The 16,121-nt window shown below is 59.7% G+C and overlaps 1 protein-coding gene across 1 annotated transcript in view; it reads right to left on the reverse strand.

Moving 5' to 3' along the window:
* The window catches only part of KIF1A (kinesin family member 1A), an 88,331-nt gene that overhangs the window by 47,588 nt on the left and 24,622 nt on the right, over window positions 1-16,121 (reverse strand). The window contains exons 5-17 of the mRNA XM_019628425.1: window positions 15,452-15,517; window positions 14,804-14,982; window positions 13,663-13,774; window positions 12,121-12,198; window positions 11,373-11,438; window positions 10,698-10,715; window positions 5,846-5,921; window positions 4,303-4,381; window positions 3,316-3,458; window positions 2,883-2,909; window positions 1,440-1,573; window positions 532-611; window positions 159-234 (exon numbers count right to left, since the gene is read on the reverse strand). Coding sequence (XP_019483970.1) covers window positions 159-234; window positions 532-611; window positions 1,440-1,573; window positions 2,883-2,909; window positions 3,316-3,458; window positions 4,303-4,381; window positions 5,846-5,921; window positions 10,698-10,715; window positions 11,373-11,438; window positions 12,121-12,198; window positions 13,663-13,774; window positions 14,804-14,982; window positions 15,452-15,517 — 1,134 coding nt within the window. The remainder of the gene's footprint in view (window positions 1-158; window positions 235-531; window positions 612-1,439; window positions 1,574-2,882; window positions 2,910-3,315; window positions 3,459-4,302; window positions 4,382-5,845; window positions 5,922-10,697; window positions 10,716-11,372; window positions 11,439-12,120; window positions 12,199-13,662; window positions 13,775-14,803; window positions 14,983-15,451; window positions 15,518-16,121) is intronic.

Here is a 16,121-nt window from a genome sequence, read left to right on the forward strand (position 1 = left end):
CACAGACGTGCAGGGCTGGGCTGTGGTGAGCGTGGCCCCCAGTGCCTGGACTGCTGCCCTGGCCCTCCTCCCCCCAGAGGAATGTGCCCCCAAGAAGGGCTGGTTGCCCATCCGTGTCCAAGCCAGGCCAGCCCCACACAGCCGGGCCGAGCTCCTACCTTTTTGGGAGAGAACACACCCAGGGTGCCGCCATCCTCCCTCATGGCCACGCCCATCTCGGCCAGCAGCGCTTCTCTGGGAGGACAGAGCAGAACTGGGGTGAGCGCGAGCCCCAAGAGGCCACCTCACCCGCAACCGGTGGGCTGAGTGACCGGGAGCAGGTGGGGCTCTGCCACACGGCCTGCGGGCAGCACGCATGCAGTGACCCGTCTGGTTAGGGAGTTAAGGTGTCCGCTTGGAGGACTGGTCACCCGATGAGGGATCAGGTCAATGGGGCCACGGTGGCACGGGGTGGGGTCCCTGGGGGAGAGGGAACGGGCCTGTCGGGAGCGCAGGGCAGGAGCGCAAGGCGGTGCGGCCCCCGCCGCCCACCTCTCCATCCGGATGGCTTCCGTCCGCCGCAGCTTCTCCTCCCACGTCTCGTTGAGCTCGGCTATGATCTTCTCCGTCTCCTGGGGGGTGAGACCGAGCAGAGCGAGGTCAGAGGCCTGGGGGCCAGGCCCAGGGGCAACGAGCCAGCCTGCGCGGCACTGAGACCCCAGGCCCCCAGTCTGTCCGGGCCGCACGATGTCTGAAGGGTCAAGGGCTGCAGGGTTGGTGTGTTTTCAAAACCACCTGTTTCCTATGGACGCGCCCAGAGGAGGGGAGGGAAAGGCCAAGTGAGCCAGGAGGGAGAGAAACGGGCACACGGGGACGCCGGGCTGGTCCTGAGCACAGACGTCCGTGGACACGTCGCCGTTTCCTCCAGCCCCACCCCAGGTGGACCCCCATTCCCCGACGCTCCAGGGTCCCCCCCCCTGCCCTGCCCCACCGCAGCCTCAGGTCTGGCCTCTGTGTCTTTGAATCCTCAACTCCCTCAGTCTCCAAGGTCTGGGCTCACCCTGCACCCCAGGAACATTGGGTGGAAACCCTAGAACCAACCAGGCCCATTGCTGGGGGCCAGGGAGTGACCACGGGCCCAAGGAGGCCAGTGGGTGAATATTCACAAGCACAGGACACCTGGGAGGGGTATAGAGTCCCTGGGACACCCGTCTGCCCTGGTCAGTAAACGGGGGCCCGCGGAGCTGGCCGGAGAGCGGTGACAAGTGTGGAGGGAGTGCTGGGGGCACCGCAGGCTCACTGCACCTCCAGCCACCCCACTTCCTGCCCGTGAGGATAGGGCTCGGCTGGCCCTGGGCCCAGAGGGTGTGGGGCGCCCCAGGGTGCAGGGCCCTGACACCCATCTCTCCAAGCTCACCCCTCTTCCTGGGGCCTGGCGCCCCACCCAGCCCTGCCCTCACCTTCAGCCTTTCGATGGCCTCCTCACTGCCCGGGGCAAACAAGAGGCGCTCGTGCAAGCTGGACACGGAGGCGGCGCGGCTGGACAGGGCCGAGAGCGAGGACGAGGGGCTCATGCCCACCAGGGCGTTGGTCACTGTGGAGAGATTGTCAGGGGCTTGACTCAACTCCGCCCCGCCACGGTTACGGTTATTGTTCTCAAGGTCAGACACGTCTATGGGAGGAAGGGGGGTGGGGGGGCAGACAGACAAGAGAGAAGAGAGACGAGTTGGGAGAAGAAAACGGCGGGTGAAGAGAAGCCAGGAAGCAAACCATGAGCACAGCTGCCAGGCGCTGGACAAGCGCATGCAAGGCCGCCTGCGACCCCACGACGGGAACCGGTCCCCGCCCATGCTCCCTGCCCGCAGCAGCACGGCAGCGCCAGGCCCCTGGGCACCCCCCGCTCCACCGCCCGGCCCTGGGCCCAGGCCTCTCGCTCTCCCTGCACCGCACCCGCACCGAAGCCCACACCTCCCAGGGTGCCCCCCGCCCTCCACCTTCCCTGCACCTCCCTCCCTGTCCACTACCCTTCACTGTCACTGCCCAGTGGCCTCCCTGCACCTGGGCCCTGATGTTTGTCCTCCGCTCTGCTGTGGGTACCCCCCTCGCCTGGCCCGCCATGCACCCCCAAGCTGCGGGGTCGAGCTGCGCTAACTGTCCAACACCGAGGAGGAGGGATGAACTGTGGGACCTCCCAGGGAGCCCTTACAACTCTACCCCCAAGAGGCTGCTCTGACCCCAGGGTCTCCCAGCACTCGGGTACCCAGGGAGCCCCCTGCTGCCCAAGGGCACCCTAAGGCCCGGAAGCTGGGGCTATGAGCCCCCTGGAGTAAGAGATGCCGGCCCTCTGGCAGGAGCCACAGAGTGGTGGCCAAAGGGCCAGCATGGGGCGCCAAGGGAGCCAAGGGCCCCATGGCCCTGGGGGTCGGGGAGGCACCAAACCGTCCCGTCCTAGGAGCCGGGCCCAAGGCCAGCAGGAGACACAGGCTGGGAGGACCTGGAGGCACTCAGACTCCTGGCATTTCCAGGGGGAGCAGGCCTTGGGGTGTGTGGGGCCACAGGGAGGCCAGGACGAACCTTGCCCCCCAGCACTGACACTCGGAGCCTCCTGGCCTCTGGGAGCCCATGGGGGTCAGAGAGCCTTTCCGCCCGAGAAAGCGTTGGCCGTTCCTTGTTTCCCCAGTGCCTCGGTTTCCCATACAGACATGGGGATGTGGCCCCACATCTACCAGGAGGGTGCCTTCCAGCAAGAAAGCTGCTGTCCCAGACCCTACAGAGCGGGGAGGCAGAGGAGAGCAGGCAAACCCTCCCACCGGCCCTGGCCGCACCCCATCTGCCTGCACCGCCCTACACCCCGCGGGCGGGACAAAGCGGGGATGCACAGAGAGCGGCAAGGGGATACACACATTTGGGTCCTCCGGGCACAGTGTTGGCTAAGGGGGAGGGGAGGTATGGGTGAGGGAGGAGAGACAGAGAAACAGAAGAGCAGGTTTGTCTCTGCAGGGTCTCAGGCCGGGCGTCAGGCAGGTGGCCGTGGGCGTCAGCAGGACACAGGGGCCTCCACAGCCCCAGCACGCGGGGCATGCCAATGTGGCTTCCGGGAAAAGCATCTCCGGCTGCTTGGGCCAGCCAGACCCAAACCACGCCGTCTGCCCAGAACCCCGGCCTCCCACACAGGGTGGTTCTGCCCAGGAACCACGCAGGGGCTGGGACTGTGGTGGCAGCTTGACCCGCCCCATCCCAGTGGCGGTCCTACGAGGGAGGCCAAGCTGGCTCGAGAGGCCGCTGGGGACCCGAGCCCAGCCCCCCTGCCCAGGATAGGCAGACACAGACACTCACTGTCGGTGATGTCCCCGAGACCCTGCGCATACAGCAGGTCCCGAAGCCGGGTCACCTCATCCTTCAGCTCACGGATCAGCTTGTTGTTGGGGTCCTCGTTGATGACGGCATTACAGCGGATCTGCTTGGCCCGGTCGGCATACCTGGGCAGCAAAGAGAGCTGTGGGCTGTGCCCATGCCCAGCAAATCCAAGGGGCAGGAGGTCAAGCAGGGGGGACCTGGGGGCTTTGGCATAGCAAGGAGTCACCTCCACTGGGAGTCACCAGGGCCACTGGCCAGAGACCTGCAGGTGGGGTCATACAGCCCCAGCTCGGCTGCTTGGGGAAGCCAAGGCCCCAGAAGGAGAAGGGACGGCGTGGCATCTTCTCCCTGGGGTGAGGCCTTAGCACCTGGGCCTGCGTCCCCAGGGTGGAGGGAGAAGTGGGGAGTGTGAGAACGTCCACGTGTGTGTGTTCCAGCCCACACCTCGCACAGCAAATGCACAAGCAGTTACAGATGAATGCGAGTCCCTACATGGGGACCCACGCCCTTCCTTCTCTTTACTACCAGTGGTGCTTGGTCAAAGGAGGCCAGAGATGCTGACTCGGAAGCTGACTCGACCCAGGCTCCCACCACAGGACACCGACCTTGCAGCCAGAGGGACGCTTAGGACACACCTGCACCCCTTCGCTACTTAAAGACCCTGGGGCTCCCACGGCCAACAGATGGGTGCAAACTGCTCAGCCCACAAGCACAGCTCTCCCGGTTTTGTGCCACAGCACCCTCGGCTGCTCACAGTCCAAAAGTGCACCCCAATGGGTGGTGGGAACGGAATGGGTCCCATGAAGACCCAGGCGCTTCTGACAGCCATTGGAGCCTCCAGAAGTCACAGAGGAGATGGTTCCCCCCAAGAGGAACTCCCCCCCACAGGTGTTCCGACTCGGGCAGAGAGGGACCACTCCCAGCCAAGCCAGGTGAGGTGCAGGCCCACCTCCGTCAATGACATACCTCAGGGTGCTCAGGGTCTCGTCGTAGTTGATGTCTGCGGGGCTCAGGGCCGCCACCATTGCTGTCCTCGAGTTCCCGCCTGTGGGAAGAGGCCGTGCTGGAAGGAGGGCCAGCCTACTGCCATGTCCTCCCCACTCTGTCCCCTCCTCTACTTACAGCTAGAAAGGTTGAGGCCCAGAGAGATAAACTGAGTCATGGGCCAGAGTAAACACAAAAAGCGGGGCTCTGGACTTCATCCCCGCACCAGGCACCTTGGTTGTTTTTCTTCTCCAGTGTCTCCCTCGCCTTTGGGGTCATTTGACAACCAGGCCTCCGCCTCCCCATAATGAAGAAGGAAGTTGTGGAGGGTTTTACGGCATTTACTGCAGGCTAAGGACTGTTTATGTTCGCTATTTTCCCTTTTCTCTCTCTCATGTGGACTATTTTTCTCCATAGTGACAGTCAGATCCCTGGCCCCGGCAGCATGGACATCGCCTCAGGTAACGCACGCAGTGTGAAGACACGGACTGTTTGGCTTCTGCTCAGAGGCCAGCTGATCGCTCCTAGCTCCTGACCTTGAACACTGGATAGTCAGTCCTGTCAGGCTGCTGCCTGTCCGTGCTCAGGGTCTGGACAGACAGGCTGTCCTGCTTGACCTCGGGGGCCTGTGTCCTGGGGCCATGTTCCCAGGGTGCGGCGCCCACATGGACTGTGAGGTGACAGGGTGGAGGGCTTGGGGCGTGATGCTGAACCAGGCGCCGGGAAGGGTTGTGAGGGGCTCCCCGCCCCCACCCGAGGGCTGGGCCGGGGCACGGCGCTGTGAAGAGGGCTTCCTTCCCAGCCTGTGCCTCAGGTAAAGGCACACCCAGTCCTGTGACACTCCTGTCCACTCTGGGGGTCCACCTGCCCTGGGAGCTCCCATCTGCCCACTCCTGCACCCAGGAGGCCTGGCCCGAGGCTGGCTTTGGCATGTAACCCCAGCCATGCAGCCAAGGAAGGTCAAAGCCCTAGTTGTCTATGTTCAGGTCGGCCTGAGACTCCGTTTACATCCGCGGGCATCAGCCTCTCCAGCTGTGAACACAGCCTAGAAGGATTCCCGAGGTTATTTTTGGGTGGGAGGCATTTCGGTCTCCAACTCCCATCTATCTCTCACTGGTTCAGAGCTCCCCCAGAGAGAAGTGACTTACGGCAGCCCAACAAAATAAGCAAGCAAACAGGGCTCCCCAGAATCATGGAGTCCCGGGTCTCTGCTACAGATGGGGAAACTGAGGCCAAGGTGAGTGGGTACTTGGTCTGGGTGTCACAGACCTGAACCAGGTCACTGACATGCGTGTGTGTGTTCTGTGGCTCTGTGGGTCCCCGTGGTTCCCCACACATGCTGTTGTTAAACCTTTTCTGCTCACTGTCCCAGGCCCTCTGGAAGGATGCCCAGGTTTGCCTCAGCCTTGGCCCAGGAAGGGTAAGAGGCCTCCTGCTGGCTGGGCGCCCCTTCCCGGCGGGAAGAGGGACAATGGCCCCGGCGGAAGTTAGACCCCTGGGGATGGGCAAACCCATGAGTCCTCACCCAGGTTTTCCCTGAGCAGCCAGGTCAGCACGGAATCTCTGTAGGGAATGAAATCTGTCTTCTTCTTTTTCTTGTTCTGTGAGGAAGGAACATTCAAGGTCAACCCTGAACTCATGGAGGCAGAGCAGCAAGCACAGGACCTGCAGGGTGGTCCCCAAAGCCAAGGCTGCCACAGGGGGGCAGGGCTGGGCCGGCTCTCAGGCTTCTCCCCAACTGAACCCCCAGAAGCCACACCCAGGCACCTCTACCCAAGGCCAGAATTGGGGACTTGTTAGCACATCCCTTGTGTTCCTCCCTGTCCATCCCCACCGCGTGTCTGAGCCACACAGCCGGGCCCGAGCCCAGGCGTGCTGATATCTCCGGCCAGTGCGTCCTCCCTCCACTGTCAGAACTGATCTAAGCCCATCGCCCCACGAGCAATGGCTCTGCTGACTGAAAAGAAAAGGCCCCACGCATTCCACTGGAACCTCTCCCCTTCCTTCCGCACAGAATTCACCTTCCGTCTCCCCCATCCAACTGCCTACTGTCCTTAAGAAGCCAGCTCACAAGCCCCTGCTCTAATCCCTGTTCTCCCCACCCCTCCCCTGAGAACACAGCCTTCTCCACATTCGGGCTGCTCCTGTGACGCTTTGTTCTTCTTTTAAGGCAAACGAAGGTCATTCAAAATGTGGACACCGGCTTGTGTGATGGCTGACACTCTGTGACTGGCTCCACGACTCCACTAATCATGAATATTCAGTTCCTTTCCCATGTCTGCTAGTTTACCTATATATTATGAATAGTTGCTTAAGAAGTGTTTGTTGAGCCCCTGCAGTGGCCAGCAGACATGGCCCCTGATCCCCAGAGCCCCCTCCCATGGAGATGCACACAGGTGCCACGACAAGGGTGGTGTCGTTTCTCTGAGGGCAAACTCATTTGTCATTGTTTTTTAGGCCGGTCCTCAAGAGGAGCTCCACTAGCTCTCAGGGGACATAAACTATGAACGTTCTGAGACATGCTGTTAAAGTGGGTTTCAGAAATGCCGCTGTGCCGACTTCTGCGTGAACAGGGGTTGAGAGCGTCCAAGTCATCAGTACAGGCGGCTTTCTTTTTCTCCTTTGGAAACTCGGCGGGTAAAAAACTAATTCTATTTTGTGGGGGTTTTTTTGTTTTTTTTTTTTTAAGCTGAGCCATCCTGCTACCTGTTGGCAGCTCAGCAGCTGCTCAGCTCGGGCTGGACCTGAACCGCTGTTGCTCAGAGCTCCAACTCCTGAGCGAGCTCTTAACCAACTGAGCCACTCGGCCGGCCCTTCTATTTTGTGTTTTGATTATTTAATTCCTGAGGCTGAATCTCTGCCATGTTTGTCTTTGTTTCCACAGTAAATGCCCTACAATCACTCAGCTACTCCAGCAAGGAGCCCAGGCGTCGCCTTTGACTGCTGCTCCCTCACCAGCGCCCATGCCATCCGCCCGCAGCCGCTGCTCAGCCATGCTCCAGCCTCTCCCAGAACCGCCCCCTGCTCTCCCTCTCCTCTGCCTTCCTAGCCTCCATTTTCACCTGGATCTCTGCAACACGGACCTCCCATTCTCCTGAAGCCACCCCAGGCCACCCCACTCCCAATCTATTCTTCCTGCAGCTGCCTGAGGGACGTGTCCGAGACTAAATTAGGCTTCGTGAGCGCTGCTGAAAACCCACCCACTGCGTTCCATTAAACCATAATCAACAAGTTTCTGACAGTGGACTAGGCCCTCAGATCAGGTCCCTGCCCATCTGCAGCCCCATCATCTACCTGCCCATGTTCCCTGCTCCAGGCAGGTCCTCCATACTTCTTTACTCAGTTCCTTAAAAAGCTCCTATCCCAGCCCCTCACACAGTCTCTGGAACATTTTTTCACAGTCCCTCAAACAGCTCATCACATAGTACCTCCCACAGTTCCCACATGGTTGTTCACACATCTCCTCAGTCCCTTACTCGCTCCCTCACTCAGTTCCCCATACAGTGCCCTGCCCGGTTCTGCCCGGTTCCGCCCGGTTCCAACCGGTTCCCTCACACACTTCCTCTCACAGTTCATCACACGATTCCCCACAGGCTCCTTGCACTTCCTCACGGTTCCTCGCATTTCCCCACAGTCCTGACACCGTCCTCACACAGTTCAAGTTCCTCACAGTACTTCAGGGTAGTTCACACAGTTTTCACAACTTGTCACACAATCCATCACGCAGCTCGTCACACAGCCCCACACAGCTCCTCGGGCCCTTCTCCCTCAGAGTTTCTCACCGCCCCTCACACTGTGCCTGACGTGGTTCCGCACACATGCCTCCCGCCCAGCTCCACTGCAGTTGCTTCCATACACAGTTCCCCACCCCATGTCGCACACTTCCTCTCACGGTTCCACATAGTTTCTCACATGCACACAGCTCCACACACAGGGCCCAACAGCTCTTCACAGTTTCTCATCCAGTTCCTCATTCTTCCCTGCAGTTCCTCACACAGATCTCTCCACAGTTCCTTAAATGGCTCCTCACATAGTTCCTGAGGTCCTCACATAATTCTTCACACCATCCCTGACACACTTCCACAAGTTCTTCACACAAGTCCTCACACAATCCCTCACGTCATTACTCAGTTTCCTCACAGTTACTCACGTAGCTCCCCACACCATTCCACACAGTTCCTCATACAACCCACAGAGCTCCTCACAACTCTTCACCCAGTTCTACACCTATTTTCTTAGTTTCTTACAGTTCCTCACAATTCCCCACATAATTCCTCAAATTCCTTCACACAGTTTTCATCTCAGGTCCATTCACACTTCTTCCAAGACAGTTCCTCACACAGATCCTACACAATTTTCCACACAGTCCCACATGCATTCCCTCAAAGTTTCTTACAATTCCACACACAAGTATGTCCTCACAGTCCCTTAAAGTCTGTGACAGTTCTGCATGCATTTCCCCAAAGTTTCTCACAACCCTCAAACAGTTCCTTAGATGGTTCCTCACACATTCTTCACACATTTCCTCTCACAGTTCCACAGTTCCTCACATAGTTCACACATCATATAGTTCACATGCATTTCCTTGCAATTCTCCACAGTTCCCCACACAATTCTAGTTTGTCACACCGTTTCTCTCACTTCCTCACAGGTCTACCAGCTCCTCACATACCCATGATGTTCTTCAGTTCCCCAGTTCCCTCATCACTCCACAGTTCCCCCCCAGTTTCCTCGCAGTTCCCCCACACTGTGAGGGAACACACAGTGTGTAAAACTCCTCTCCCAGTTCCACAAAGTTCTTCACAATTCCTCAGTTGCACACACAGTTCCTCTGACAATTCCTTACATAGGTCCTCACAGTCCTTCACACAGTTCCTCAGTCTCTTCACACATTTCCATACAGTTTCTTTGTACTTCCTCACAGTTCCTCATTCCGGCATCCACACCATTCTACACAGTTCCTCACAATGCTTCGTGCAAACCCTCTGACACAGTCCATCTCGCAGTTCCTCAAGTATTTCCTCAAACAGTTCCTCACATGGCTCCCCATGTGGTTCCTCACGGTTTCTTAGTCACTGACAGAGTTCCTCAGTTTCTTCACACAGTTCCCACCCTGTCCCCACACCACTCACGTGTGTCCTCTCCCAGTTTCACAAATTTGCTCACAAGTCACGCAGTAGCTCACAGTTCCCATTTTTCACACAATTCCACCACGCTTCCCACACCGTTCTGCAGCTTCTCACGAAGTTCTTTCACAATTCCTTCCACAGTTCCACATGCTATTTCACAAATTTCCCCTCACATTTCCATAGCTCCCCACAGCGTCCACAAAGTGTGAACAATTCTTCTCACAGTTCCACAGAGTTGTCACACAGTTCCCCTGGTCCCCACACTGTCACCTACGCTTCCTCATAATTCCTCCCACAGCTCGACACACACCTCCTCATACGGTCCTTACCTGGATTTCTTTCCCACAAAGTCCCTCACAGTCCGTCACGCAGCCCTCCACACAGCTCCTCAGGGGCCCTGCACACCATTCCGTTTCACTCACTTCCTCTCACACTTCCACATAGCCCCTCGTGGTCTTCACACGGTGCCTCAGTTTCCTCACACAGTTATCCATCTAGTTCCCCACATCATTCTGCAGTTCGTCACACAGTCCACACACTTACTAGTAATTCTACATACAGTTTCACATCCATTTTCTCACAATTCCTCACACAGTTCCACACCTAGCTCCTCATAATGCTCTACAGTCCTGATGGAGGCCATTGCAGTTCCTCATGCATCTTCCCCAAAACTGTCTCCCAGCTCCTCAAACAGTTCCCCACACGGTTCCTCACAATTCCTCATGTAGTGCCCCCTAATCTCGCAGTTTCCCCTGTTCTCACATTTCCCAACATAGTTCTTACACAGTCTCCTACACATGGTATTTCCGTCGCCCACACAATTCCCTCACAGAATTCCCACATTTTCGCCACCATTTCACATACTTCCTCTCACAGGTCCCTACACGAGACCCCACAGTACCTCACATGGTTCTTCACAATTCCACACACACGTCCCATACAGTTCCTGCCAGCCATTCACACAGTTCCTCACAGAGAATCACACGATTCCTACACACTTCCGCTCGTGTTTTCTCAGTTCCTTATGTAGTCAGTTGCTCACAGCTCCCCACACAGTTCCTCACAGCCTTCTCCGTCCTCAGCCTCTCACACTGGGCTTCCCAGCTACAAGGCACAGGTGCCCGCGCCCCACGCGGCGGGCTCAGTGACTTCTACTGCCGAGACCTGCACGGGGGGCTGGAGCTCAGGGTGCTTTTTGCTCTCTGCAAGGGTGAAGGTTCCCCCCTAGGACTGAAGCAAGCAGCTTACCTTATTGGGCCCAGAGTCCTGGAAAAGAAAAGACAGGACGAGTCTGAGGACCTGGAGTAACGCTGGGGCCCCAAGGGGTGGGGGAGGGGGACGGGCTGGCTCCAGCGGGCAAAGGAGCAGGGGAGTCGGGCTGCTGTCACCCACTAGTGCCTCCCCCACCCCCAACAATTTCAGAGTAGGGTAGGGTCTCCTGAGATTTGTCCTTCCCTGGCCAAAGGCCTGGACGTCTTGGTGAGAGGGCAATGCTGCCTGTCCCGTGGGGCCCACCAAATCCAGTCTCTCACCTCCAAGGGCCATGGGCTTCCTTTTGGAGGACGGCCTGGGTTGGGCTAATTAGGCCAGAGCTCACCACAGTCCTGCCCTTCCAGAAGGAAGCCAGCCAGCAAGCTCGCCATAGCCCATGGTGACCCTCAGAAGGTCCCTGTGAGAAGGTGGCACATCCCCGTTTTACAGGTGAGGAAACTGAGGCTCCAGGGCGTGACAGGGACCCTACTCTATCGATAGCCTAGTGATACCACATCTCTGGGCTTTCCCTTGAACCCCATACGCCTTGCCATAGACCGGGCCCAAAACACATATGACAGGGTCCCAGCATCCCCCACGGAGGGCAGGACGGGGAGCCACCTCCACAGTCTATCCCATCAGTCTAATTCTAGAAACCCAAAGCCAGCTCACCATTTCAGCCAGAGCAGAGATGACCTTCCCCAGCGTGGTCAAGGACTTGTTGATGTTGGCTCCCTCCTATGTGTGGAGAAGATGGTCGGGACATTAGGAGACTTCAGGAGCCTCTTGCTATGGTGTGATCCTCTGGGGCCTGACCCGTGTGGCGTGCACTACTGACCCTGGGCTTCGGGGGGCATGGGAGGCTCTGGCAGGAAGGCTGTCAGAGACCTACCTGGCCAGGCAGGGAGTACAGTTTGCCTGGCGTTTCCTCTCAGCTCACTCAGAAGCCTAGTGACGCCTCACGTGCCTGAGGCCATTTCCAGAGCCCCTCCTACCCATCATGTAGCGGTGGGGACCAAAGGGGGGACTCAGGAAAACAAAAACTCCTTCCTGACACCCAAAACTGCTCTGAGCAGAGGGGTCCCTCAGGACTGGCCAGCCCCTCCCGCTGCTGCCTCGCGGCCTGTGTTCTGGAGGGACAGCGCAGACGCCGGTGGCGAGGGGCTGTGGGAGCCCGCGGAGAGCCCAGCTTTTCTGCCAGGTGGCTTCCGGCTGGGGTCCTCCTCCCATCCCCACCCCTCATGCCCCCTCACGCCCAGGCTCACCCTAGGGGGTGGCCCCAACACCCTCTCCAGCCCCAAGAGGAGCCCTCCTGCCAGGCCCACCCTGGAGCAAGCCAAGCTTGGAGATAGGACCCCACCGGTGAGTCGAGGTACAGGGGGCCCACTGTTCTCCATGGGCATGGTGGCCTGGCCCCTACCTTGAGACGCGTGCCCTTAGCTCCCGTGGAGTCAGCCCGCTCGCTCCCAGCCAGGTCCACCAGGCTGATTTTGCTCACCTGGAATAGCAAATGTGACAAGTATGAAAGATGCCCCTAGGCCACTATGGGCACAGCCTCAAGGGCCTGGCTGAGGAGCCCCTGCCTGGAGGTCCAGTGGCCCTGACCCTGCACAGCTTCCATCTGCACCTGTTCCCAGCTCTTCTGACACTGTGCCCAAGGCTCAAAGCCACATACCCTAAGAGGCTGCACGCCCCCACTCCTCAAGCATCGGGGGCCACGGCCATGCTGTTCTCTGCAGCTGGCACTCTTCATGCGTGTGTGCATGGACTCCCCATGGTGCCTGTGTGTCCGTCACTACCACCCATTTCCACAGACAGGGCCATCGGCTGTCATGGGGTTCGAACCTGGCTCCAGTGCCCTAGCCATGCTTAGCTGCCTCATGAGGGCGCAGCTGCACGAGCCTGCTGGGCACTGGGCAGGGGGCCCCCACTGACACTCCCATGGCCTGGGGTAGCAGCCACGTGCATCCTGAGGAGGTCGAGGCCCTCCCGAGCCATGGCCGCTGCGGGCAGGACTTGCTCAGATGCGAACAGCCTGAGGGGTGGGAAGGACACCAGGCAACCTGCGACCAGGCTGACCTAGTTTCCTGCCCCTCTAGGCCCCAGTGGGCACTTGCAAACCTCCAGGAGGGCGGCACCTGCTGAGGTGACCCTGGCACCATCAGGACTAAATGACACTCACTAACTTTCTCTGACCCTTCTGCAGATGCTGGGATGCTGCCTGAGAGAGCCCAGCCCTCTAGGAGGTGACTGAGGTGTTCCAGGAGGGAGGCCTGGACATGGGTCGGGCGAGAGGGCACAGTTGGCGAAAACCCGACACCGTAGGTCGGAGCAACTGATGGATGTGAGCAGGCTTGGACCCTGTCCTGCTGCCTCCCCCCAGAGCCCACATGCTGTGTGTCAGGTTAAAGGCCCAGGAGAGGACGCCCCTGCCATGGTCCACTGAGAATGCCAAGGCGTGTGGGAAGGGCATCTGGGGCTGGGGCGGCAGGGCAGTGCCCGCTCAGACAGCCTCTCCTTTGTGCTTGCAGATGCTGGTTCCCACCGGGAGGCCCTGCTCCCAGCCCAGCGTCCCTGCACCAGAGCCCACAGTCGCCTTCGTGACGGGCACTCACTCAGTCTGAGACCGCCCAGCCTTCGCTGCTGCCCTCCGAGGGATGCCTGGGCATCCTGGGCCTGTGGGGGCTCAGCTGTGGTGCAGCCCTGGGACATTCCCTCTAGTCTCCACGGTCCCCACCAAAACCGTCTGGCCCTTCCACACCCAGATGGTGCCAAATGTCGAGATGAAGTGGCCTCGCAGACCTGGCCAACCTCTCCCCAAGCCCACGCTGGGCTGAGGGTGCTTAGTGCCTGGTGAGAGGGCGCTGCCCACTTCTCACAGGCCAGGGTGTGGCTTGGCCGCCTCCTTCAGCCTGACCCCTCCCCCCACCCGGGTGGCACCCACCGCCAAGGCCATGCTCACTTTCTCTGTGGTGATGTCGGTCTCCGCATCATGGCGTTTCTGGGTGAAGATGATGTTGAAGACGGCGTGAGAGCGACTGCTGGTCTCGTTCATGTTCGTGGCAGCCACGGTCCTGGGGGAACAGAAGTCACATGTGCTTACCAGTCGCCCTGTAGTCGGATATAAGGGTCACTGATGGTGCCAGCCTGCTGGGTCAGGTCATGGGTGTCAGCTTCCCAGGCTCCCCATGGCTGACCAGCTGGTGGTGACCGTGCCTTCTGTCAGAGCGGGAGCAGGGCCCACACCCGCCTGTCACCACATCCATCGTGGGACCCTCAGCCCCCAGCTTCAGCCTGGCACTCAGGGTGCTACTCCCGGGGGCTCAGCAGAGCCCAGGCACCACTCACTCAACTCGCTGTGATGTGGGGAGGCCCCCAGAAGGGAAAGGGAGACCCACCATCCACTGCTCTGGGGAGGGCCAACGGCATGGCCACAGGGGACAAGGCCTTGGCTGCCTGAGAGGAGACGTGGGGTTGGTCTTGAGGCCACCGACAGGCAGAGGCCTCAGAGAAGTGTCCCCAGGCTCAGCTCTGTCTGAAAGCGCATAGCACAAGGGCCTCGGCAGAACAGCCCTCCCAGAACCATGACTGAGGTGCGGGGTGGCAGTGACTGACACAGGGAGCCCTCACCCTCCAGGGAGCACAGGGTAGCAGAGGGAGACTATTGCCATGACGACCAGGGCAGACCCTTCCAGGCAGGGAGGCCAAGCGCAGGACGGCCAAGAGACCGATTGCTTACGGCCGGCAGCACCTGCCTGGAGCCCCTCTGAGCAGGCAGAGCTGGACCTCAGTCTCCTGACCACTGCGGATGGCCACCTGGCTCAGCTGCCACAGATAGCGCCAGCACCCACCCCCAGGCACACAGCCCACCCCCAGGAGGAATAGGTCCCATGTAGGTGACACAGGGCCCCTGTACAGGGGGAGCTGCAGGTCCCTCTTGGGCTGGCATGTGCTTTGAATGGCCTCAGGTGTGCCAGGCCCACACCTCCACAGGGCCACCTGACGGACTCCATGGCGACTGGCCTTCCTCAGAGAGGCTCTCAGAGTCGGGGGCACAGCGGGGGTGGAAGGCGGGGAGGGTGGGCGAGTCATCCCACACACACCTGGCCTTGTTCCCTGAGTCCATGAGGTCCTGAATGTCATTATAGGAGGTCACGGCCAGCTTGGAGAGGTCCTCCACGTACGGCCCCAGCAGCGGGTGCTCCCTCACACGCAGGTTGCCCTTGTTTTTGGGATTCAGGAGGTCGCGGACACGCTCACAGTAAATCTCCATGTAGCTGACCTGCAGGGCAAAGACATGCCATCAGGGACTCCCAAGGTGGGGTACAGGGGTTGCCATCAGAGACTCTCGGGGTAGGAAGTGTGGGTACTGCCCACTGGGTGGGGGTGTGCAAAGGACTCTGAGCCCCTGCATGAGGGTATGCGTTGGGGGTGTCAGCGCATCCCCCGGGCCCTGGCCACCCTGGGGCCACCTTAGCCACAGTACAGCCCAGGCTGTGCAGCTCTGGGGCAGAGTGGCTGCTGTTAATCGCCGGCTGAGCAGAGGACCGCCCCTTGCTCCTCTGGGTCCTGAGCACCCATGTCTGGCGTGGGGTGGGTATGGTGGCGTGATTGCCATGTGCATGAGTAAGTGGCAAGCTAAGGGCACAGACCAGAACAGAGACACACGTTACATCAGAAAAGCTTTGCCATCCATGCCTAGAACCCCCAGCCATCCCCTGAGGACTAGACGCCAGGTGGGGGTGCCCTACCTCCACAGAGTAGGACATGTTGTCATTGGTCGTGTCATTGATCCGGGAGAACAGGTCCTCGCAGAGCTGCAGGGACCCAAGATACATAGACGATGAGTACCTGTCCCCTGAAGTGCTGTGCGCTGTCCGCACCCAGGCTAGACGCTGCTCTCCTAGCCCCTCTCACACCCTCACAGTCCATCTTAAAGGCACTGAGAAGGCCTGCATCTAAGAAGCTGCTGTCTTCTGCTTCTCTCAGGGGATCCCCCCGATATCTGATCCTTTCCTAGGGACCATCCTTTCACACTGGCCTACGCCTCACACCGTCCTCGTTTGCATAGGGTAGGGGGTGTGCCATGCTGCAGACCACCCCATATTCTCCACTGCCCTGACCAGATCAGATCCAAGGACCCACCCGGGGTGGCAGGGAGGCTGGGTGGGGACCAGGGTCCCAGCAGTATCTGAGGGGCCCATGTGTCAGCCTTTCGTTAACCAAAGGCCACCCTTGTCCCGGGCATCTCTCCAGCCCTCGCAGCCCCCCACCAGCGGCTCTCCCAGCTGCCCCACACAGGCCCCCTGCCAGGACCCCACTCTCCTCCCAGTTTACCTCCTTCCTGGCTCCCTTCTCTCTGGGCTGCTCCCCTGGGGTGCCCCGCCCAGGTCTTTCTGCAGTCCTGCCTTCCCCCGCCCC

Source organism: Hipposideros armiger, unplaced genomic scaffold, assembly GCF_001890085.2.
Source record: "Hipposideros armiger isolate ML-2016 unplaced genomic scaffold, ASM189008v1 scaffold_17, whole genome shotgun sequence".
Classification (NCBI taxonomy): Eukaryota; Metazoa; Chordata; class Mammalia; order Chiroptera; family Hipposideridae; genus Hipposideros; species Hipposideros armiger.